The sequence below is a fragment of the Rhincodon typus genome, chromosome 3 (genome assembly GCF_021869965.1).
Source record: "Rhincodon typus isolate 14 chromosome 3, sRhiTyp1.1, whole genome shotgun sequence".
Classification (NCBI taxonomy): domain Eukaryota; kingdom Metazoa; phylum Chordata; class Chondrichthyes; order Orectolobiformes; family Rhincodontidae; genus Rhincodon; species Rhincodon typus.
The window spans coordinates 103890542-103913926 of NC_063334.1; the positions used below are offsets into that span (position 1 = coordinate 103890542).

The window sequence follows — 23385 nt, forward strand, 5'->3', positions numbered from 1 at the left end:
GTTATTAAATACTTGGTTGAAAACATCTTTTTCAACAGATGTAATCAGATTTTTCTGTACATGAAGCAATTTGAGAGACTTCAAGTCATCAAATACAACATCTGGAAGAAAGTTTAAGTTGTTCAAGCTTAAATCCAAATTATTCAGTTTATACAATCCTTGAAAAGCTTTCTCTGGGAGCTCATCTAACCCATTGGATTGCAAATCCAGAATCTGAAGCTCTTTTAAACCACTTAGATAAAGAACTGGACCTCCAGGATTAACACTCTTCCAGAGCCGTGCCAAGTTATTGTGTTGTAACTTTAAAACTTGAAGCTGCTGAAGCTCACGGAAAACATCCTTATCTAAATTGGCTAAATTATTGTTGCTGAGGTCAAGGACAGTGAGATTCTTAATGCAATCAAATGGCGAAGGTTCAAGACTCAATGAGACAATTGCTGATTTGCTAAGCATCAAGATTTTTAGAGAAGGGACATGTATAAAGGATTTTGAAGACAAAATCAATTTCGAGTTATACGACAGATATATCACCTCTATCTCAGTTAGACCTCGAAATTCCTCTCCTGTTAGGATCTGAGCGATGGAATTGAGACCTATATCCAGCTTCTTCAGTTTCTTTAACCAGGAAAAAGCTCCAGGCTGCAGTTTTGAAATTTTTGTTTTTGTGAGGTTCAAACTGACAAGGGGAGACTCTGCAAGTGACATGAAAGTTTCATTAGTGATAGTGTTTAGATCCACCACAGATGCCTTATACAGGCTAAGGAATTTCAGACTTCTCAAGCCTGAGAAAGTATGTGCTTTAATACGTGCAATATTATTGTATTCTAGATTGAGTTCCACTAGGTTTCCCAACTCCTGAAATGAGTAATCATCAATGACAGATTCTGCTTGGGTGAGGCCTTTCTTCAAGTTCAAATACCTCAAATTTTCCAATCCAGCAAATGTTTTTGGGATGACATGTTTAATGCTGTTGTTTTCAAGCTGAAGATACTCCAAGCTGTGCAGCCACTGAAATGAATTATTTTGCAGCATAGTTAACCTGTTGTTTGACAGATCAAGAACTGTCAAGTTTGTTTTGTTTAATTCAGCAAAAGTTGACCTCTCTATTTTCAGGTGGGTGTTCCTTAAAGAAAGCTCAGCAATGTCAGTGTGTGACAATGCTCCACAGAGTTGCTTAGCAAGTCTGGAAGAGAGAACAACATTGTCCAAAAGTAGACCGTGTAAACTTCCAATTTTGCGGAAACAACCAGGTTCAAACTGGAAAAAAGCAAAAGAGAAACACATTGTTCATTTCTACTCGCATGTTTTTGAGCCACACAAATGCAAATATTGGGGGGAGATGCTGGTTTAGTAATGGCTAATAATCCAGAGGCCTAGTGTGCTGATGGATCTACTCGGACCACTGCAGGGACGAGATGCTGGAGTGACAATGTCTAGTGGCTTTAGGGGGAATCCAGGCTACTATCCTGCGTTCATCAGTTCAGATTCCACCCCACAGCAACTTGTAGAGTTTAAATTTAATTAATAATACTGGATTGTAAAGCTAGTCTCAAAACAATTGAGGTTAATAAATGGAATATAAATTGTCCCTTACAAACAAATGTTGTGTGGGCCTTAGTAAACAATGGTCCTGTTTAAAAAAAAGCTCTTCATAAATTACCATCAATGCATTCTTTTTCAGAAAGAAGCAGCTCTCAGAGTATCCCTGTGTACAGAGATACACACAATTTACAACATAGGAACAGACCATTCAGCCCAATTTATCTGTGCTATCTGTCAGTCTATCCTTCCCACTTTGCTATTAACCTATTGTTTTTAAAGCTGCTGGACTGCACTTGATTTTGGGAGCTTCTTTTAAATGTATTCCTTCATGGGGTCTTTAAGGTTACTGGTTCAGGCAGGATTTATTGCCCATCTATTACAGCTTTTGAAAAGAGGTGATCAGCCATCTGGTTTCACTTCAGTTTTACCTCTTACTTGCCTCTGCTATTCATTGCTTTCTCTGCCTCTTGAACTACCTTGTCTTTCTTTTCTATCAAGATTTTCAGTCATTTCCTTTCATTACCTCCACCACCTCTTTGCTATGATACCAATGATTGGTTGTTCAGATGAGTGTAAGTCGTCCAAACATATTTACCCATCTGCTCACCTAGCCTTTTAACTTCTTTCCCTTCAGCTACCTATCTAGTTTATTCTTGAACACTTATATTTTCTGCTTCAACCACTAATTCTGCAATTGAGTTCCCCAGCCTCTCTGTATCAAGGAACCCCCTTTGCTTTCTATTCAACATCTCTCACATTTACTCTGGTATCTTGATCCCTCAATTACTAGAGACAACTCGCACGTATCTATTTTCAGAATGTTAAAGACTTCTGTCACACTGACTATTGAAAAGACCCAGTTTTTGCAAATCTTCATTTCTGTATTGCCTTCCACTAGGCAGCATTCTGCCGGCGCTGAAATATGGCAGTTTTAATTGGGCTTGCTTCACAGTTTATACATGACTTTGCCCTATTCTTCAAAGCAATCAGGTGTAAAACATGACCACAGACCGACTGCCAGCACAAAACACCAATACCTCAGCAATGCTGTTGGATGACAAATCCAGCTGGTACAGTGTGCTGGTGTTGAGGAAATCAAAATCATCATTCTTTAACTGTGTGATTTTGTTTGCAGACAGCACCAATCTTTGCAGCTTTTGCAACTGTGGTTCAGTTCCCAGTTTGGCAGAAGCCAATTTATTGTGAGACACATCCAGGACTGTCAACTCCTTTAAAAGAGAAACATATGATCACTCAGTTAGTGCAGGATCAATTTTAAATACTGCTCATTCCTATCTCAGTTCGATCAGCAGTCAAATTTGGTTCATGAGAACAGGATTGATTTTTCTGACCTTTACCTGCAGGGAATGGTCAGTTACCTGAGTGCAAAGCTCAGGAGAAAAATTGGAGTTATGAAACCCTTGGTCGTTTGAGCCTGGCCCAGAACTTCCCTGGTGGCTGGAGTCTAGACCACGTCTGGAGGGAATATTTGTACCCTCCCACCTCATTGTATCACGTCTAGCTAAATGCCCCCAACTATATTCCCAGGATATTTAGATAAAATCAGATATCTTAGACAACACATTCCTCTTTCCTCCCCATTTTTCTAACTGATCGTATCTGCCTACTTGTTTTGACATTTTTGGGCTGCTGGATGACACTCCACTTTGGCAAGCTTCTCCTGTTTTTGTTTCAGTTTTACGCCGCCTTGTCTCTGCTGCACATCCTCTTTGGTTCCTCTCATTTGTTTCAGGATTGCTGCAGCAGCACAGACTGACTTGTTTTCATCACAAATGCTGACCCATCTGCAAATAATTTTCTCTTTATTTAAGACATTCAGCATTCTTTTAACGTGCATTGTTGCTTTATATTTGCTACCAAATTAATAACAAAACCTAAGGGGATTGATTTTCCTGAATATAAAACAAGTCACATCTTTGGTTAATTATGTTAGGTCTGGAATGAATATGAAATTATATAGCTCCATCAAATGACTGCAATCAGAAACTGTGACACCTCAGTGCTGCAGTTCCTACTTTCTGCCAGTGGGTGGGAGTGTAACACATACCTAGAGTGTGGAATCACAGAATTGTGATGCTGCAGAACAGGCCATTCAGTTCACTGCGTTTGTACTAGCTCTCTGAGCATTTTGAGTATCAATCTCCTGCCTTTTCCCCATAACCCTGCACATTACTTTTATTTTAATAATCATCTAATGCTGTCTTGAACACTCCAATTGGACCTGCCTGCACCACATTTCCAAGCAGTGCACTCCAGACCTGATCCACTTGATGTGTGAAGTTGTTTTTCACGCCTCACATTTGCTTCTTTGCAAAGAGCTTTAAATCTTCTATTGACAATAGATTCTAATCTGACAGCCGAAGATCTGCGAGAGATCAAACTTACCTCTTCCACAGGAGGCCCTAAGTAATTTCTGTCAATGGGACAGTTCTGAGGGCAATGATGGAGCTTTGTATGGAATCAGGCACCTCCAGGACGAAGTGTGACACGGGGGGTGTATGCAACGTTTCTGCCTGCCACAAGTAGCTGTCTAATCAGAGGCTGGACAACCTTGCATGAGAACATGGCACAGAGAAGTCTGTGGCTGCTGCAAAAATAGCAATCATAAGACCATAAGAAATATGGCCCCTCGAGCCGGCTGTGCTATTCAATAGGATCATGGTTGATCCAAAACTCCTCACGTCCACTTTCCTGTCCTTTCTTCACAACCCTTGATTTCCCTACTTTCCCCTTGGGTGATGTGCATGTTTGAATCAGAAGGTGATTTTCAAAACAACAATTGATCAATTAAGTGCAGATTATTACAACAATTGTGGCATTATTGTCTATTCTGTTGTAAATGGGTTTAAAAGGTTTAATATTGAGAATTTCCAATAAACACCATCTGCTATGAAAATATCATATTGGTTTCTGAGCAGCGCTGCTTACGATCGCGAAAGAATGCGACCCAACATCTTGTTCTCAAGGTCTCTGTAAAAATACCAATGTACCCTGTTGCTAACATGTCATAAACAATACTGTGTTATAAACAAGAAACTCTTCTAGTTAGACCAGGAAGTGGCTTTCCTCATCAGTGCTAGACCAAGCACGTCCTGTAGTTTCCTACACTTATACAATAGGAGCAGTAACTTTTATCAAGAACAGCAGCTCATATTGCACAATGAGCAAACAAACACATATGACACGGCGAGCAGTCGTGTGGATTCAACATGGTGATCAATGGTGTGAGTTCTTCAGAATCCATTTGAAGTCACCTGTTCACACAACATAGTCAGGACAGGGATGAGCTGAAGATTTAAGAACCTTACAGAAGAAACCCTCATGCCAATTGTCACGCAAAAGAAAACTCCAATGAAAGGGCAAAAACATTTCAGATAAGAGTGAGAGATGCACTGCAACGGGGGAGTTATGACTCCCTGGAGAAGGAAATGTAGTAACTCCAAAGTGGATGGAGGTTGCATTGTGAGATGGTGGTATGTGGGAGGCACCCCAACTCAGATTTCTGTGGTGAGTAAACAAAGACCAGAAGTTCCATGAATAAAGCTTAAAATTCTTGTTGGGCCTGGGGAAGCTTTAAAATGGCCCAGCAATTTGGGCTGGAAAAGTGAGAAGTTAAAAAATTATTTACAGCTCAGACTGAGTATGGCCACCACAGAGAGCCAGGCGCCATGCCACACAGCTACAGAAACAGGTTATTAAAACTGAGAAGGCATAGGCTGCCAGGGTTGTGAAAGAGATCATGTCTGGGGATTTGGTGATGACTCATTGAATTGTCTCCATAATCCATGGCAAAGACACTGTCAGGAATCAGTTAAATAAGGAATTGAGATAGGGGTGCAATTTCTCTGGAGTTGAAGTTCTGTAATAGATAATACCGGGAAATAGGTTGAAACTTTGTAATGCTGTGTGTTTCAAGATCTTTAATTGCATTAAATGCATGCATAAATGATGGAGATAGTGGGAACTGCTGATGCTGGAGAATCTGAGATAACAAGGTGTAGAGCTGAATGAACACAGCAGGCCAAGCAGCATCAGAGGAGCAGGAAAGCTGACTTTTCGGGTCTGGACCCTTCTTCAGAAAATGGTTGGGAATGGGTGGGAATACAGCACTATTTGTTAGATTTGGAGCACAGCTCCATCATAGTTCCCTGGTGGTCAATGATGCCTCGCAGCTCACCACACACTTGGGGTCCTGAGCAACCCCGTTTTGAAACGTTCAGCCCTACCTAACAATTGTGGTTACTTCTGAAGTCAGTTCAACGTTTGAAAAATGTTTTGGGGTATTGATGAGAAATGTGATGAGGTGCTATAAGTCCTTCTTTCTTCCTGAATGAAGACAGCAGCAACCAGCAAATACATGAATTATCAAAATGTATAAATGTATTGTAGAGGTGCAGGAGCGATTTACAAGAATGGCTCCAGGGATGAGAAACTTCAGTTATGAGGATAGATTGAAGAAGTTGGGACTGTTCTCCTTGGAGACTTGAAGGCTGAGAGGAGATTTGATAGAGATTTTCAAAATTGTGAGTGGGCTAGATAGATTAAATAGGGAAGAAACTGTTCCTACTCAAAAGAAAATATGATGAGAGGGCATAGATTTAAAGGGATGTGAAAACGCAGCAAGGGTGATCTGAAAAAGAACATTTTCACACAGTGCGTAATTAGGGTCTGGAAAGCACTGCCTGGAAATGTGAAGGAGGCAGATTCTATTGAGGCATTCAAGAGGGTATTGGATGATTAATTGGATAGAAATGATGCATAGGCATACAGAGAAAAAATGGGGGATTGGCACTAGGTAACAGAACCAGTGCAGGCATGATGGACTGAATGGCTTCCTTTGCGTCTTAGCAGGGAACTGAAGAAGACACAAAACTGCTCTTACTCAACAACGACCTCATTTCAGAGCCTGCATGTGTGTATGCTGCGCACTTAGCCAGTTGCATTTGCTTTGTAGAGGGTGATCCAATCCTTCGCCAAATGGCCAAAGCTAAGATGCTCCATTAAAATAAATAGGCCTGGGTTTGATGGGCTTACCTATAATGTAGCTGTGTAATACAGAAAAGGACAGCCATAATGTGCCTTATACACCATGTTCTATGTCATTTATAATGTTAAAGGTAAAAGGCAAGAGAGACTGAATTACAAAAGGCTTCATGGCGGCAATGACAAAGGGAGTGGCAGAGGCACACGGAAAGAAACAAAACATTAAGGGGGTGTGAATGTCAGGATCTTGATCTAGAGAAGAAGCAAAACCTGACTTTCTCTTGGCAAATAAGGCAGGACAAGTGACTGAGGTGTCAGTGGGGGAGCACTTTGGGGCCAGCGATCATAATTCTATTGTTTTTAAAATAGTTATGGAAAAGGAATAGACCTGATCTAAAAGTTACAGTTCCAAGTTGGAGTAAGGCCAATTTTGATGGTACTAGGCAAGAACTTTCAAAAGTTGATTGGGAGAGGCTGTTTGCAGGTAAAGGGACGGCTGGAAAGTCTTCAAAAATGAGATAACAAGAGTCCAGAGACAGTATGTTCCTGTTAGGGTGAAGGGCAAGGCTGGTAGGTGTTGGGAATGCTGGATGACTAGAGATATTGAGGTTCTGGTCAAGAAAAAGAAGGAGGCATATGTCAGGTAGAGACAGCAGAGATGGAGCGAATCCCAAGAGGAGTAGAATTCAGGACAGCAAAAATGGGACATGAGATAGCTTTGGCAAATAGGGTTAAGGGGAATCCAAAGAGATTCTACAAATACAATAAGGACAAAAGAGTAACTAGGGAGAGAATAGGGCCCCTTAAAGATCAGCAAGGCTGTCAATGTGTGGAACCACAGAAGACGGGTGAGATACTAAATGAGTATTTTGCGTCAGTATTTACTGTGGAGAAGGATATGGAAGGTAGAAAGCTTGAAGAAATAAATAGCGACATCTTGAAAAGTGTCCATATTACAGAGGAGAAGTAACTGGATATCTTAAAATGCATAAAAGTGCATAAATCCCTAGGACCTGATAAGGTGTACCCTCGAACTCTGTGGGAAGCTAGGGAAGCAATTGCTAGGCCCTTTGCTGAGATACTTGTATCATCGATAGCCACGGGTGAGGTGCCGGAAGACTGGAGGAAAGGCTATAAGGAAAACCCAGGGAACTATAGACCAGTGAGGGGATTCTGAGGGACAGGATTTACATGAATTTGGAAGGGCAAAGACTGATTACGGATAGTCAACAGAGATTTGGATGTGGGAAATCGTGTCTCACTAACTGGATTGAGTTTTTTGAAGAAGTGACAAAGAAAATTGATGAAGGCAGAGCAGTGTACATTGTCTATATGGACTTCAGCAAGGCATTTGACAAGATTCCATATGGTAGACTGCTTGGCAAGATTAGATCACATGGAATTCAGGGAGAGCTAGCAATTTGGATACAAAATTGGCTTGAATTTAGGGGACAGAGACTGGTGGTGGAAGGTTATTTTTGGACTGAAGGCTTGTGACGTACAATGTGCCATAAGGATTGATGTTGGGTCCACCACTTTTTGTCATTTATATAAATGATTTGGATGTGAAGATAGGAGGTATGATTAGTAAGTTTGCAGATGACACCAAAATTGGTTGTGTAGTGCACAGTAAAGAAGGTTATCTCAGAGTACAATGGGACCTTGATGAAATGGGCCAATGGGCTGAGGAGTGGCAGATGGAGTTTAATTCAGATAAACGTGAGATGTTTTGGTAAGGCAAATCAGGACAGACTTATGCACTTAACGGTAAGGTCCTGGGGAGCATTGTCGAACAAAGAGACCTTGAGGTGCAAGTTCATAGTTCCTTTAAAGTGGAGTCACACGTAGACAGGGTAGTGAAAAAGGCGTTTGGTACACAACTTTATTGATCAGTGCATTGACTATAGGAGTTGGGAGGTCACGTTGTGGCTGTACAGGACATTGGTTCAGCTATTTTTGGAACACTGTGCTCAATTCTGGTCTCCCTGCTATGGGAAAGATGCTGTTAAACTTGAAAGGGTTCAGAAATGGTTTAAAAGAATGTTGCCAGGGTTAGAAGGTTTGAGCCATAGGGAGAGGCTGAATAGCTGGGGCTGTTTTCCCTGGAGCATCGGAAACTGAAGGGTGACCTTATAGAGGTTTATAAAATCATGAGGGGCATGGATAGGGTGAATAGCCAAAGTCTTTTTCCCAGGGTAGGGGAGTCCAAAACTAGAGGGCATAGGTTGTAGGTGAGAGGGAAAAGTTTTAAAAGACCATAAGACCATAAGACATAGGAGCAGAAATTAGGCCATTCGGTCCACCGAGTCTGCTCCGCCATTCAATCATGGCTGATAAGTTCCTCAACCCCATTCTCCTGCTTTCTCCCCATAACCCTTGATCCCCTTGATAATCAAGAACCTATCTATCTCAGTCTTAAAAAGGGACAACCTTTTCAAGCAGAGGGTGGTGCGTGTATGGAATGAGCTGCCAGGAGAAGTGATGGAGGCTTGTACAATTACAACATCTAAAATACATCTGGATGGGTACATGAATAGGAAGGATTTAAAGGGATATAGGCCAAATGCTAGCAAATGGAACTAGATTAATTTAGGATATCTGGTCGGCATGGATGAGTTGAACTTAAAGGTCTGTTTCCATGCTGTACAACTTTATAAGTCTACTGTTGGAAAATAAAGAGAAGGTAATCAGGCAGAGATAAGGTGAAAAAAAGTGAACCAGCAAAGAAAATCAAAATGGAGTTGGAGATTATGATGAGGCTGCATTACTGAAGTTGGTATGCTACGTTCTATGAGTCATTATTACTAAACACACAAGGAAATGTGCTGAATCAATTCAACACAAACGAATTTCATAGTTTTCCTTAACCACACCCTTAACTGACGCCTAGTTATTCATTCTTTAACTGCTGTGCAAACACTATTACTTGTGTGTTGTATCCACAAGGTTTCGATAGTTTCATAACCCATGATGCATTATAGAATTCATCCCAAATAGTTAAGGTCTAAATTTTCAACACAAAAGCTTATCGTTCAGCAGTGTGCTTCCACTGGAGGTGTATGTAGAAGATTAGCACATCCAACTGCGAGTCATTGTTGACAGTAACACTGCAGTGGAGGCAGAGTTTTCTGATGCTGCTGGACTGCAAGGTTAAAATATTCATGATACCCTCTACAACTTAGTGAAACTATCAAGTAACTTTGGATGTGCAAGGTGGACAGATGCGTTAATGACGAGCAATTATAAGAAAGTGGTTTTGTGAGAGGTGCTGCAAAATAAATACGATATTAATAAAATACAATACAATACAGCACATAAACAGGCCCTTCGGCCCAATAAGCCTGCACCAATTCCTAATCCTTATTTAGACCTGCTACTAATCGCCCATGCATGGTTTCTATCCTTCTGTTGGCCTTACGTGTGTGCGGCTGTCAAGATACACCTCAAATGTTGCTAACATGCCTGCTTTCACCATCTCCACTGGCAGTATGTTCCAGGCACCCACCACCCTCTGTGTGAAAAATTTTCCTTGCACTTCTGCCCTAAACTTTCCCCCTCTCAAACTGAATCTGTGCCCTCTTGTAGTCGACCTTTCCACCCTGGGAAAAAGCCACTGACTACCAAGTTGGTGAGACTTGACCTTCCCTACACATACCATCACTAACAAGTCTATTTTCTTCCAAATGTGAATAAATCCTGTATCAGTATTTTCTCCAACAGCTTCCCCACCACTGACATCAGGCTCACCAGCAAGTAATTACTTGGAACATCTCTGTTTTCCTTCTTAAACAAAGGAACAACATTGGACATTCTCCAGTCCTCTGGAACCTCACCTGAGGCCAAAGAGGATGTAACAATATCTATTAGGGCCCCAGCTATTTCCTTTCTTGACTCCCACAGTATCCTGGGATAGATCCTGTCTGGCCCTGGGGACTTGTCTACCTTAATGTATTTCAATGTCACCCAACACTTCCTCCTTCATTATGTTGATCTGCCCAAGAGTATTCACATACTTTTTCCTAACCTCAACATCTGTCATGTCTGTCTCTTTGGTGAATACGGATGTAAAGTACTCAGTAAGGATGTCACATATTTCCTCTGGCTCCAAATATAACCTTCCTCCTTTATCCTTGAGTGAGCCTACTCTTTCCCTAGCTACGATCTTGCTCCTAATACATGTATAAAATGCCTTGGAATTCTTCTTAACCCTGCTGGTCAAGACATTTCATAGCCTCTTTTAGTCCTCCCAACTCCCTGTTTGAGTTCCTTCCTACTTTCTCTATATTCTTCAAGAGTATTATTACATTCTTTTTAAAGCCAGCTGTCGACGTACTAACTCTCACCTGAAGATTTGTGAAAGGGTCGCCTGTGATCTCCTTGATTCTATTGAACTGTATGTACAGCTCAGTCAGGTTGCTACAGTACGAGAAGTAATGTACAGACAACTGAGACAACTGATTGTGTTCAAGCCCCAGCGTTTGTAGGAATGGAAGAACTTTGCAAAGGTTTTCTTCGATTTTAGTAATGACATTATAGCCAGAATCCAAAGCTTGAAGCTGACTGTACCGAGACAGTGCAGAAGCTGGCAAGTGCTTCAGTTGGTTATGGGAGAGATTTAGCACTGTGATGTTGACTGGAAGGTCAGAAGGGACGCTTGAGAGCTTTAAGTGACGACAATCCACAACCAGATCCTGTATTTTACACTGAGTTCCAGAGGCTCGAGCACCATAATACCATATGGCAAATGCAAAATACAAGGTGATAGCCTGGAAATACATTTTCATTCTTCAAATGGGAAATCTTCAAGCTTTTGTTCTACACAAAAAAAGGAACACATGTTAACATTGCAGTCTCTTAGTTCAAATTGTGTTTAAATTGTGCCCATGGCATGTAATCAAAATTGATTGCTATTGTAAAAGGTTTTTTGAATGAAAGCATCACAGAGCAAAGTAAAACTTCATAAATAATGACACAACACATTTAAAATAATGGATTCAAATGAGAAAATGTACGGCCTCCTTTAACCTGACTTCCACTGGATATCATATCTCAGTCTCTCCTTTGTCACCAGTCCCTGCACTTACTGCCCTGTTGTACCGGTTCCCACTGCCACACTGGTTTAAGAACATAAGAACTAGGGGCAGGAGTAGGCCGTCTGGCCCTTCGAGCCTGCTCCGCCATTCAATAAGATCATGGCTGATCTTTTCGTGGACTCAGATCCACTTACCCACGTTCTCACCGTATCCCTTAATTCCTTTATTGTTCAAAAAAAATCTACCTTATCCTTAAAAATGTTTACTGAAGTAGCGTCAACTACTTCACTGGGCAAGGAATTCCATAGATTAACAACCCTCTGGGTGAAGAAGTTCCCTCTCAATTCGGTCCTAAATCTGCTCCCTCTAATCTTGAGGCTATGCCCTCTTGTCCTAGCTTCACCTGCCAGTGGAAACATCCTCTCTACTTCTATCTTATCTATTCCCTTCATAATTTTATATGTTTCTATAAGATCCCCCCTCAATCTTCTGAATTCCAATGAATATAATCCCAATCTACTCAGTCTCTCCTCATAAACCAACCCCCTCAACTCCGGAATCAACCCAGTGAACCTCCTTTGCACCCCCTCCAGTGCCAGTACATCCTTTTTCAAGTAAGGAGACCAAAACTGCACACAGTACTCCAGGAGTGGCCTCACCAGCACCTTGTACAGCTGCAACATAACCTCTCTGCTTTTAATTTCAATCCCTTTAGCAATGAAGGACAAAATTCCATTTGCCTTCCTAATTACTTGTTGTACCTGCAGACCTACCTTCTGTGATTCATGCACAAGGACACCCAGGTCCCTCTGCATAGCAGCATGCTGCAACTTTTTACCATTCAAGTAATAATCCTTTTTACTATTACTCCTACCAAACTGTATGACTTCACATTTATTTACATTGTATTCCATCTGCCAGACCTTTGCCCACTCACTCAATAAACCTTCCCGAAGAGCTCTAGCAAACCTCCCACCCAGGATATTGGTGCCCCTCCAGTTCAGGTGCAACCCGTCCTTCTTGAACAGAATATATCTAAAGCCCTTCCTCCTATCCCAGCTTAGTAGGCACATGTTCAACTGTACTCTCTCTCTTAGCCGCACTAGCCCGTGGCACGGGTAGTAATCCTGAGATTATTTACCCTGGTAGTCCTGTGTTTTAACTCCGTACATAACTCCGTGAATTGCCCTTGCAGGACCTCTTCCTTCTTCCTTCCTATGTCATTTGTGCCAATATGGACAATGACTTCTGTCTGTTTTCCCTCCTGTTTCAGGATGTCCTGTACCCACTCTGAGACATCCAGGACCCTGGCACCAGGGAGGCAACACACTATCTTAGAGTCTTGTTCACGGCCACAGAAATGCCAGTCTGTGCCCCTGACTATCGAGCCACCTACTGCTATTGCTCACCTGGACTTTGCCCCACCCTGCTCTACAGCAGAACCAATTGTGGTGCCACAAGCCTAGGTGCTGCTTGTACTATCTCCTGAGAGGCTACCCCTCCCCCTCCAAAGGTATCCAAAATGGTATACCTGTTTGAGAGGGGAACAGCCGCAGGAGACTCCCGCACTACCTGCCTGCATCTCCTGGCAGTCACCCATTTGGACCTGTGGTGTAACCAGCTCCCTAAAGCTAGTGTCTATCACTCTCTCTGCCCCCTGTATGCACTGCAGTGTGTGCAGCTGTTTCTCCAACTGAACCATGTGGTCTGTGAGGAGCTACAGCTGGTCACACTTCCTGCAAATGTAGTTGTCAGGGACACCAGACTGTCCCTGATTCCCACATCTGGCAGGAGGAGCAAACTACAGCCATCTCCAAAAAAATCTTACCTTGCCTGTCCTCCTCACAGTGCTAGTAGGAACTGCAGATGCTGGAGAATCTGAGATAACAAGGTGTAGAGCTGGATGAACACTCTGAAGAAGGGTCTAGGCCCGAAACATCAGCCTTCCTGCTCCTCTGATGCTGCTTGGCCAGCTGTGTTCATCCAGCTCTACACCTTGTTATCTCCTCACAGTGCCTTTTTTTTGGTTAGAGAAGGTGGGGCGGTGGGGGAGGAATACTGCATTAAAGTAGTATTTAGGGTTTAACCACTCCTTGACACCAATTCCTCTGTGATATTCAGACCAGTCGTGGTGACAGCTGCACCGTCTCCCAGAATTCCTCTCAGTGACGTCTCTGCCGCCCTCTGATTCGATGACTGTGTGTATTATTTAGTTGGTGGCCACTCACTCTAGGCATGTATCTGATCATTAATGTACGGTGAATAGGAGTAGTCCCAGAACAGAACCCGCCTCCAACAACTCTAAAGTGACCTTAATTCCCTCTCTCAGATGGAATCCTATCCTGGTCTAGGAGCAGGAAGAAGCTGGTTAGGGAGCTTAACTGAGACCAAAAATTAAAAGCCTGACAACAAGATGAACTGTTGCGTGTTAGTTCTCAGAATATGAAAGGTGGGTTGAAATTCCCAATGTCAAGCATCAGGAAGCATTTTTGCATGTACTTGCATCTCATGGATGCTCATTAGAAGCCTAGTGCACCAGAATTAAGTTCCTCTTCCCAAGTAAGTTTTCCTCAAAAAAGGAATGCACGCTTCAGGTTCGTGTCTGCTTAACAAAGGCTACAGCAGGCAAAGTAATCAATCGGCTTTTTGAACTTTGGAATGAGTAACCACTGCTCTATCTCCTTTTGGGAGTATTTGTCTATGTCAGGTGATGATCAAGCCCATGTGGTGATAGTCTAAGTTGCAAAGGGCACAGAGGCTCACCATGTGAGAGAGGCTGGAGTATAATGGGCATGGATCAAGGAGATTGGTAAAGGGTAGAAGGGAAGAAAGCTGACCAGGGAAGAGTAGAAGGCTGACTATGAAGGAAGGGGCCAGGATTAATTTTTAAATTTATTCACTCATGGGTATTGCTGACTGGGCCAGCATTTGTTGCCCATCCCTAGTTACCCTAGAGAAGGTTACTAGTGGTGTACCTCAAGGATCTGTTTTGGGGCCACTGCTGTTTGTCATTTTTATAAATGACCTGGATGAGGGCGTAGAAGGATGGGTTAGTAAATTTGCGGATGACACCAAAGCCGGTGGAGTTGTGGATAGTGCGGAAGGATGTTGCAGGTTACAGAGGGACATAGATAAGCTGCAGAGCTGGGCTGAGAGGTGGCAAATGGAGTTTAATGCGGAAAAGTGTGAGGTGATTCACTTTGGAAGGAGTAACAGGAATACAGAGTACTGGGCTAATGGTAAGATTCTTGGTAGTGTGGATGAGCAGAAAGATCTCGGTGTCCATGTGCATAGATCACTGAAAGTTGCCACCCAGGTTGATAGCGTTGTTAAGAAGGCGTACAGTATGTTAGGTTTTATTGGTAGAGGGATTGAGTTTCGGAACCATGAGGTCATGTTGCAGCTGTACAAAACTCTGGTGCGGCCGCACTTGGAGTATTGCGTACAGTTCTGGTCACCGCATTATAGGAAGGATGTGGAAGCATTGGAAAGGGTGCAGAGGAGATTTACCAGGATGTTGCCTGGTATGGAGGGAAGGTCTTATGAGGAAAGGCTGAGGGTTTTGAGGCTGTTTTCGTTAGAGAGAAGAAGGTTAAGAGGTGACTTGATAGAGACATACAAGATGATCAGAGGATTAGATAGGGTGGACAGTGGGAGCCTTTTTCCTCGGATGGTGATGGCTAGCACGAGGGGACATAGCTTTAAATTGAGGGGTGATAGATATAGGACAGATGTCAGAGGTAGGTTCTTTACTCAGAGAGTAGTAAGGGCGTGGAATGCCCTGCCTGCAAAAATAGTAGACTCGCCCACTTTAAGGGCATTTAAATGGTCATTGGATAAACATATGGATGATAATGGAATAGTTTAGGTTAGATGGGCTTCAGATAGGTTTCACAGGTCGGCGCAACATCGAGGGCCGAAGGGCCTGTACTGCGCTGTAATGTTCTATGTTCTATGTTCTAAGGTGGTGGTGAGCTGCCTTCTTGAACAATTGCAGTTCATGTGCTGTAGCTAAACCCATGATGCCTTTAGGGAGGAAGCTGCAGGACTTTGACCCAATGACAGTGAAAGAAAAGTCATGTATTTCCAATCCAGGACGATGAGTAGTTTGGAGGGGAACTTGCGGGTGATGGTGTTCCCTTGTATCTGCTGCTCTTGTCCTTGTTGGTGGAAGTGGTTGTGGGTTTGGAAGGTGCCATCTAAGGATCATTGGTGAATTTTGCAGTGCACCTTGTTCATCGTACACACTGATGCGACTGAGTGTTGGTGGTGGAAGGAGTAGATGTTAATTAATTTGGAGCCAATCAAGCAAGGTGCTTTGACCTGGATGGTGTCAAGATTCTTCAGTGTTGTTGGAGCTGCACCCATCCAGGCAAGTGGATCACATTCCTGACTTGTGCCTTGTGGATGGTGAATAGGCTTTAGAGAGTCAGGAGGTGAGTCTATCGCAGCAGTATTCCTAGCCCTTGACATGCTCTCGAAGTCTTGTATTTATAAGGTGTGTGCAGTTGAGTTTCTGGTCAATAGTAACCCCAAGGATGTTAATAGTGGGGGATTTAGTGGTGACAACACCACTGAATGTCAGATGGGCAGTGATTAGATTGTCTTTTATTGGAAATGATCATTGCCTGGCATTTGTGTGGGACAAATGTTACTTTAGCTGCAAAAGCCTGAGTGATGCTGCTGGCTTGCAGTGAATGAAGGCCATGCCTTAAAGATGACATTTAAGTGTACCATCAGGATTTTCAATCACATAAGCAAAGGTGTTGACCTCCTGCTGGCTCCCATGGCATGAATCACTGAGCTACTCATCCATGCATTCATAATGAGCTAGAAATACATAATCAAATGCCCAATGACAAATTGAGCCTGCACAACAGGTGATTCTGCCCTCTGATTCCTCCCTTCCAACCTGCTTTAACTCCAATCTCCTACCCTTTCCCTATTTTCATGCCAACTAATCTGTTCTGGTAATTTCCTGTTGTTAAATGTTTTCTGGTGGTCCATAATTGTCACATTTACACTGTCCCTGTCTACCACACCTACCTCCTCAGTAAAGTACTCAGTCATGTTTGTTTCACGATCTTCCTTTCCAAAATCTGTTCAAATTGGCATGTGTTTGGGTTGACATTTATCCTCAAACACCCTAAGACCGATCACCCAGGCTATCATATCATTGCTGTTTGCAGGACCTTTCTGTGTGCAAATTAACTCCACTATGTTAATGGTGATATATAAAGACAATATGCTGTTGCACAGCTGCCTACAAAACAACACTGGCCATACTTCAAAAGTAATTGAATGCTGGTGGTGTTTTGGGACATTCTGAAAACACAAAAGGCACTGTAAAAAATGCCAGGTCTTTCTTTTAAACTCAGATTTGCTGAAAAGACATTTGTGGCAATATGAAATTAAAGCAATTTTCTTTGGCATTACTGTTGTAAATATTTTGTAATGCTTTGTATCTCAACTGGACATGTGTATATACAAACATCATATCCTCCACAAAGAACCATGTTGGCTTTGACAGCTCTGCAAAGTTGGAATGTGAGTCAACTCCATGCAAATGACAGAATAAGTTAAAATACAATTGTACAGGAAAATAGTGCTCATGAGTGTGGAAACAATTAATGAGAATGCTTCCAGAGATGAGGAACTCCAGTCACGAAGATAGATTGGAGAAGTTAGTCAGTGAGTCATAAGAGATTTATGGCACAGAAAAAGGCCCTTTGGCCCATCGAATCTGCTCCTGTTAAAAACAAGAACCTGATATCCTAATCTCATTTTCCAGCTGGGGGAAGGTTGAGAGGAGATCTGAAAAAAAGTATTCAAAATCACATGGGGTCTGTACAGAGCAGACAGGGAGAAGCTGGTACCACTTACAAAAGGATCGAGAATGAGAGGGCATAGATTTAAAATAATTGGTAAAGCATAATGAAGGAAGGCTGCTAAGAGATAGCACAAGGTCAAGACCCAAATGCACTGCTGGAGTGGGCAGCGGAGACAAATTCAATGGAGATATCCTAGAGAGAACTGCACTGTCACCTTAAAAGGAAGAATATGCAGGGTTAGGGGATAAAGGTAACAGAATGGCACTAAGTGGATTGCTGACCGGGTAAGGGAATCATGGGTTACATGAACATAAGAAATAGGAGGAGCAGTGGGCCATCTGGCCCCTTGAGCCTGCTCCATTCAGACCAGGGTTGATCTTTTCATGGATTCAGCTCCACTTACATGCCTCCTCACCGCAGCCCATGATTACTGTTCAAAAATCTATCTATCTTTGCCTTAAAAAAATTGAATGAGGTAGCCTCAGCTGCTTCACCAGATAGGGAATTCCACAGATTCACAACCTTTTGGGTGAAGAAGTTCCTTCTCAATTCAGTCCTAAATCTGCTTCCCCTAAATCTGAGGGTATGCCCCCTTGTTTTAGTTCCACCCACCAGTGGAAACAACCTCCCTGCTTCTATCTCATCTATTCCCTTCATAATTTTATATATTTCTATCAGATTCCTCCCTCCTTCTTCTAAATTCCAAAGAGTATGTTCTGGAGAAAAGGCAGAAAAGTGGAGTCAAGGATCATCAGAATAGCACTGATCTCACTGAAGGGCCAAACAGATGGACCTTTGTGCGCTGCTGCAATTTGAGCTACAATTCTGTCAACACAAATATACACATATCTAAAGTAATACAGGCGCATACTTCAAAGTCTAAGCTTATGCCAAAAAGGAAAGGGTCGTCTCGGTTGAAGCGATGCATTGGACCTGCCACGAAAGCACCGGGAGTAAGAGCTGACCTTGAGTTCTTACTCACCGCAGCAGCTTCATCTCAGTTTCCAGCTCACCTTGCCACCAGGTCAGCCGCAAATAAACCCGCATTTTCTGGTCAAACTGCCCCGTGTCCGGACATACTGCAACAGCGTAAGTGCCTGCGGATCAAGTTGGACATGAGTTGCAGACGTTGAGAGCAAATTGGCTCACACCTCGTTCTGCATTCTGAGCCTCAGTCACAGTACAATCGCCGTTTGTGGTGGCATCTTATTTAAGGCGCTTAGATCCTGGGTCACGCTTCCCTTCTGCCACTTTCACTTTCGAAGAGGCGGGCATTGTGGGATGTGGAGGAATTGTTAGGCTGTTGGAGAATCTCCTGCATTGGCAGCTCCATCAGCCAATTGCTGGGAGAATTATGAAGCTTCAGGAGGCAGTAGGGACACTCCCAAAGCGTCTCTCCTCCAGGACTGCGAAACAACGATCCTTTGTGTTCTGAAACAGGGTCACTGGTTCCCAAACGTTAACTCTGCTTTCTGTCCACAGATGCTGCCAGACCTGCTGAGTTTCTCCAGCAGTTTCTGTTTTTAATAGGGAGTGAGGAATAAGAGATTACAGATTGGAGCTGAGGCATGTTCAAGGGGGCAGTTACAAATGCCACATTTGTTTGGATGTCCAAACCCACACCTCTAATTATTAAAATCACTAGGTTAATCTTGATATCAGATTTGTGTCACTGGAACAGAAGAGAGGTGAAGAGATCTGAATGCTTGTAATTGGGACCGTGTTTGGTAAGATAAAGACAGTTAGCAATTCTTAGTAACTCAGTAACCCAAGGGTGTGAATTAAGGCTACTGTCCAAGGGGGAGTTTCAGAGATTTTTTTTAAGCAGAAAGACTTGTAAAAAAAATCTTTCATGGCGTGTAAGCATCACAAGCAAAGCCAACAACTGTTACCCACTCTCATTGCTCTTGGGAAGGTGGTACTTAGCCACCCAATGATATGGAATCCTGTATTAGAAATAATGAAAGCAGCAGAATATGCAAAAAAAATTCCTTAGTAGTTAAGAACTTGAATAGTTTTGATAGGACATTTTTGTGAAACTTTTCATCTTGCATGCATCAGGACAAGTACAAGAATGCCAAATTTCAAATGACCGCCATAATTTATACCACTGGAGAAAAGTGTGCTGATTAGTTGCCTTCATTCTGGTTTGCATAGGAGTTGCTCTGGAGAAAGCATGGTTCCTAAGCTTCCAGGTAATTCAAAAACTACTCGTGCTGTCAGGGTGCTATACTGTTGGAGGTGCCTTCATTCAAATAAGACATGAAACTGAGGGTTTGTGTACCCTCTAAAATCCATGTAAGAGATCCCGCTGCATAATTTTGATGAGTGCGGGTGTTTACCCCATGCATGGGTCAAGATTTACCACCCAACTAACACCAGTCAAACAGATTATCAGTTCATTTGTCAAGTTTCTGCTTGTGGAAGTTTGCTGGAACCAAATAGATTGTTAGGTTTCACACATTAAAAGAGTACTTCATTGGCTGCAAAATCCTTTGGGGCATCCTCAACTCTTGTAATGAACTGTACTCGTGCCTTTGCATTCTGTCTTTTCTTTGCCGGAAAAAGTTTGCAAGATTCTGAGAATGCAGATGTTTAATCACAGATGAAACATAAATTCCTGTGGTCTTGAATCAACAATAGCATTCTGTGCTAAAAGTAAAATATCCCACACTGTATTAAAAGAATTCTGAAAATTTAATTATCACCTGGCAGAAACAAAGTCACAGATTTGGTGAATCATAAAGATTTACTGCAAAATACTAGATATTCAACCTACCCTTCCTGTAAAATGACTATTCACTTAATCCCATTCCCCTATAATAATGTGACTGAGTGCCTGATATGGCTCAGTTTGCAGCATGCTCACTTCTGAGTCACAGGTTCTTTGGGTTTAGGTTAGGCCCCACTTCAGAATTTGAGCAGAAAAATCAAAGGTAACACTTCTGTGCAATAATGATGTGGGAGCTGTCTCTTGGCTGCAATTTTTAAACTGAGACATTTCTGCCTGTTTCAGTGAATATAAAAGATTCCATGGCACTATATCAAAAAAAAATCAGTTCCCGATGCCCTGGCCAATATTTATCCCTCAAACAGCACCAAGGAAAACAGATGATCTTATTATTACGTTTGTGGGAGCTTGTTGTTATGTGCAACCTAACTGCTGCATTTCCTCCATTTAACGGTGATCGCACATCAAAAGTACTTTATTGAATGGAGAGCATTTTGGAAATGTCTGGGGTTCGTGAAAAGTGCTGCATTAGACTATGTTCTTTTTCTTTGTTCTTCAAATTTGTTATAAACATTTTTGAATATTGTCAAACAATGCTGAGTGCACTGTTAGATACACCAGCAATCAGTATATGACAATCAGTTGACATCGTAAAGTGGTTCATTTGCACTTAACGATAAGAGACAGACACAGGGACGCCCTTCTTTGCAGACAAAAGAAATAATTTAAAAGTCTTCAAAGATAGTAGGAACTGCCGATGCTGGAGAATCTGAGATAACACGACGTAGAGCTGGATGAACACAGCAGGCCAAACAGCATCAGAGGAGCAGGAAAGCTGACGTTTTGGGTCTGGACCCTTCTTCAGAAATGGGGAGGGGAAGGGGATTCTGAAATAAATAGAGAGAGAGGGGGAGGCGGATGGAAGATGGATAAAGGAGCAGATAGGTGGAGAGGAGACGGACAGGTCAAGGAGGCGGGGATGAGGCTGGTAGGTAGGAGGTGGGGGTGGGTGTTGAGGTGGGAGGAGGGGATAGGTGGGAGAAAGGACGGACAGGTTAGGGAGGCAGGGACAAGCTGGGCTGGTTTTGGGATGCGGTTGGGGGTGGGGAAATTTTGAAGCTTGTGAAGTCCACATTGATACCATTGGGCTGCAGGGTTCCCAAGCGAAATATGAGGTGCTGTTCCTGCAACCTTCGGGTGGCATTGTTGTGGCACTGGAGGAGGCTCAGGATGGACATGTCATCCAAGGAGTGGGAGAGGGAGTTGAAGTGGTTCGTGACTGGGAGGTGCAGTCGTTTGTCGCGAACCGAGTGTAGGTGTTCCACAAAGCGGTCCCCAAGCCTCCGCTTGGTTTCCCTGATATAGAGGAGGCCACATTGGGAACAGTGGATACAGTATAGCACATTAGCAGATGTGCAGGTGAACATCTGTTTAATGTGGAAGGTTTTCTTGGAGCCTGGGATGGGGCTGAGGGGGGAGGTGTAGGGGCAGGTGTAGCACCTTCCACATCAATTCAAAATAAACAAAAGAATAGCCAACATTGAGCTGAATAGCCTGTTTCTGTGCTACCAACTATGTAAATCAATGCAAAAAGTTGGTTGCAACAGCCTCTTCTCTCATGATCGTTTCTGTTTTTCCTTTTGTTTGTAATCAAGAAATGGGCATGGTTTCTAGTGTAACATTTAAAAATATTGAAAAGTTTAAATGTAGTCAAAATGGTGTATTTGTTTTAAATGTGAAACAGGCTGTGTTGTAATTACTTTCCTTAAATATACAGGCTACAGAGGTTTCACATCTCTTATCTCATCTCCCTTTCCCCACTTCCCTAAGTTTTCTTATTTCCTATTTTATGCATTTTCTTAGTTTCTAATTTTATTTGTGTTTTCATTATTTAATGAAACCTCGCTTCCTCCTTCTTGAATTGGCACCAACCTGAATTACACCAGCTGCCCAGCCAACTGCATCCAACATAGGAATTTGAGTTGCTGTGGCAATTTATACAAAATAAGGACAAGCAGACAGAAAGGGAATGGGCAACAGTTCTTAATCTGCTGGCAGGTAGTGCAGGAGCCACCAGAGAACCCACTCACTAACTGGATTTCCATTCTGGGTACTGATTCCTTAAGGAAGTGCAGCAAGAGCCAAGAGAAGTAATGACAGGAGATTAGGGGAGCAGACAGGCATTTCTGTGGCCACTGATCTGACTCCAGGATGTCGTGTTGATTCCTTGGTGCTATGTTTACGGATGTCAAAGAATGGCTGCAGGACATCATTGTTGAGGGGAGGGAGAGGAGTGCTGGAGGTGAACAACTCGAGGTCATAAAAACCGAAAGAACTGCGGATGCTGTAAATCAGGAACAAAAACAAAGTTGCTGGAAAAGCTCAGCAGGTCTGGCAGCATCTGTGAAGGGAAAAAACAGAGTTAACGTTTTGGATCCGGTGACCCTTCCTCAGAACTGAGGTCATGGTCCACATTGGAACCAACAATATAGATAAGAAAAGATGTTGTCCTGCAATCAGAATTTAGGAAAGTGGGTGGAAAATTAGCAAGCAGCACTTCCAAAGTAATAATCTCTGGATTACTCCTAGTGCTACATGCAAGTGAAAACAGATATGGGATGATAAGACAGATGAACGTGCAGCTGGAAAGATAGTGTAGGAAGGAGGTTTAAGGTGACAGAGGAAAATTACACCGATCTATCTATAGCAGGAATAATCAACTGGCAGAAAACCAATTTCAACGGGGAAAGAGCGGAGCTGGGCAAGGTGAACTGGAACCAAAGATTGGTTGGAAAAACTGAATAATGCCTCAGGGTATTTATCTTGAAAAGATAAATACAACAACATGCAGCTAGCATTCTTACTGCCTGATGCAAACCGTATGTGGATATTACCACAATGGCACTGCCTCTGTGAATTGCCCAGCTATCTTCTGAACTCTAAAAGCAGGAGAAACCAACCACGCCAATTACTGCCCTTTCAATTAGAGGTTTTAACCGGTGCTATCAGGTGCACTGGCAAAGGAATAACCTGGTCAGTCTGGGTTTCACCAGGGCCACTAGGCTCCTGGCCTCATTACAGCCTTAGTCCAAACTGGACAAAAGAGCTGATCCCCAGAGATGTTCTGAGAGTAACTGCCCTTGACAGCACTGTGGGGTCCTCACACCCTAAGGACTGGCAGCGTTTAAGAAAGCAGTTCCCCACCCCGTTCTCCTGGGCAGTTAGAGATAGGTAATAAATGCTG

General features: G+C 42.8%; 1 protein-coding gene across 1 annotated transcript in view; it reads right to left on the reverse strand.

Annotated features, from left to right (window-relative positions):
- Window positions 1-18632, reverse strand: part of LOC109919526 (toll-like receptor 3) — a 20953-nt gene extending 2321 nt beyond the window's left edge. Inside the window, exons 1-4 of the mRNA XM_048593896.1 lie at window positions 18424-18632; window positions 10890-11361; window positions 2580-2771; window positions 13-1257 (exon numbers count right to left, since the gene is read on the reverse strand). Coding sequence (XP_048449853.1) covers window positions 13-1257; window positions 2580-2771; window positions 10890-11330 — 1878 coding nt within the window. The 5' untranslated portion in view covers window positions 11331-11361; window positions 18424-18632. The remainder of the gene's footprint in view (window positions 1-12; window positions 1258-2579; window positions 2772-10889; window positions 11362-18423) is intronic.
- Between the last annotated feature and the right edge of the window lie 4753 nt (window positions 18633-23385).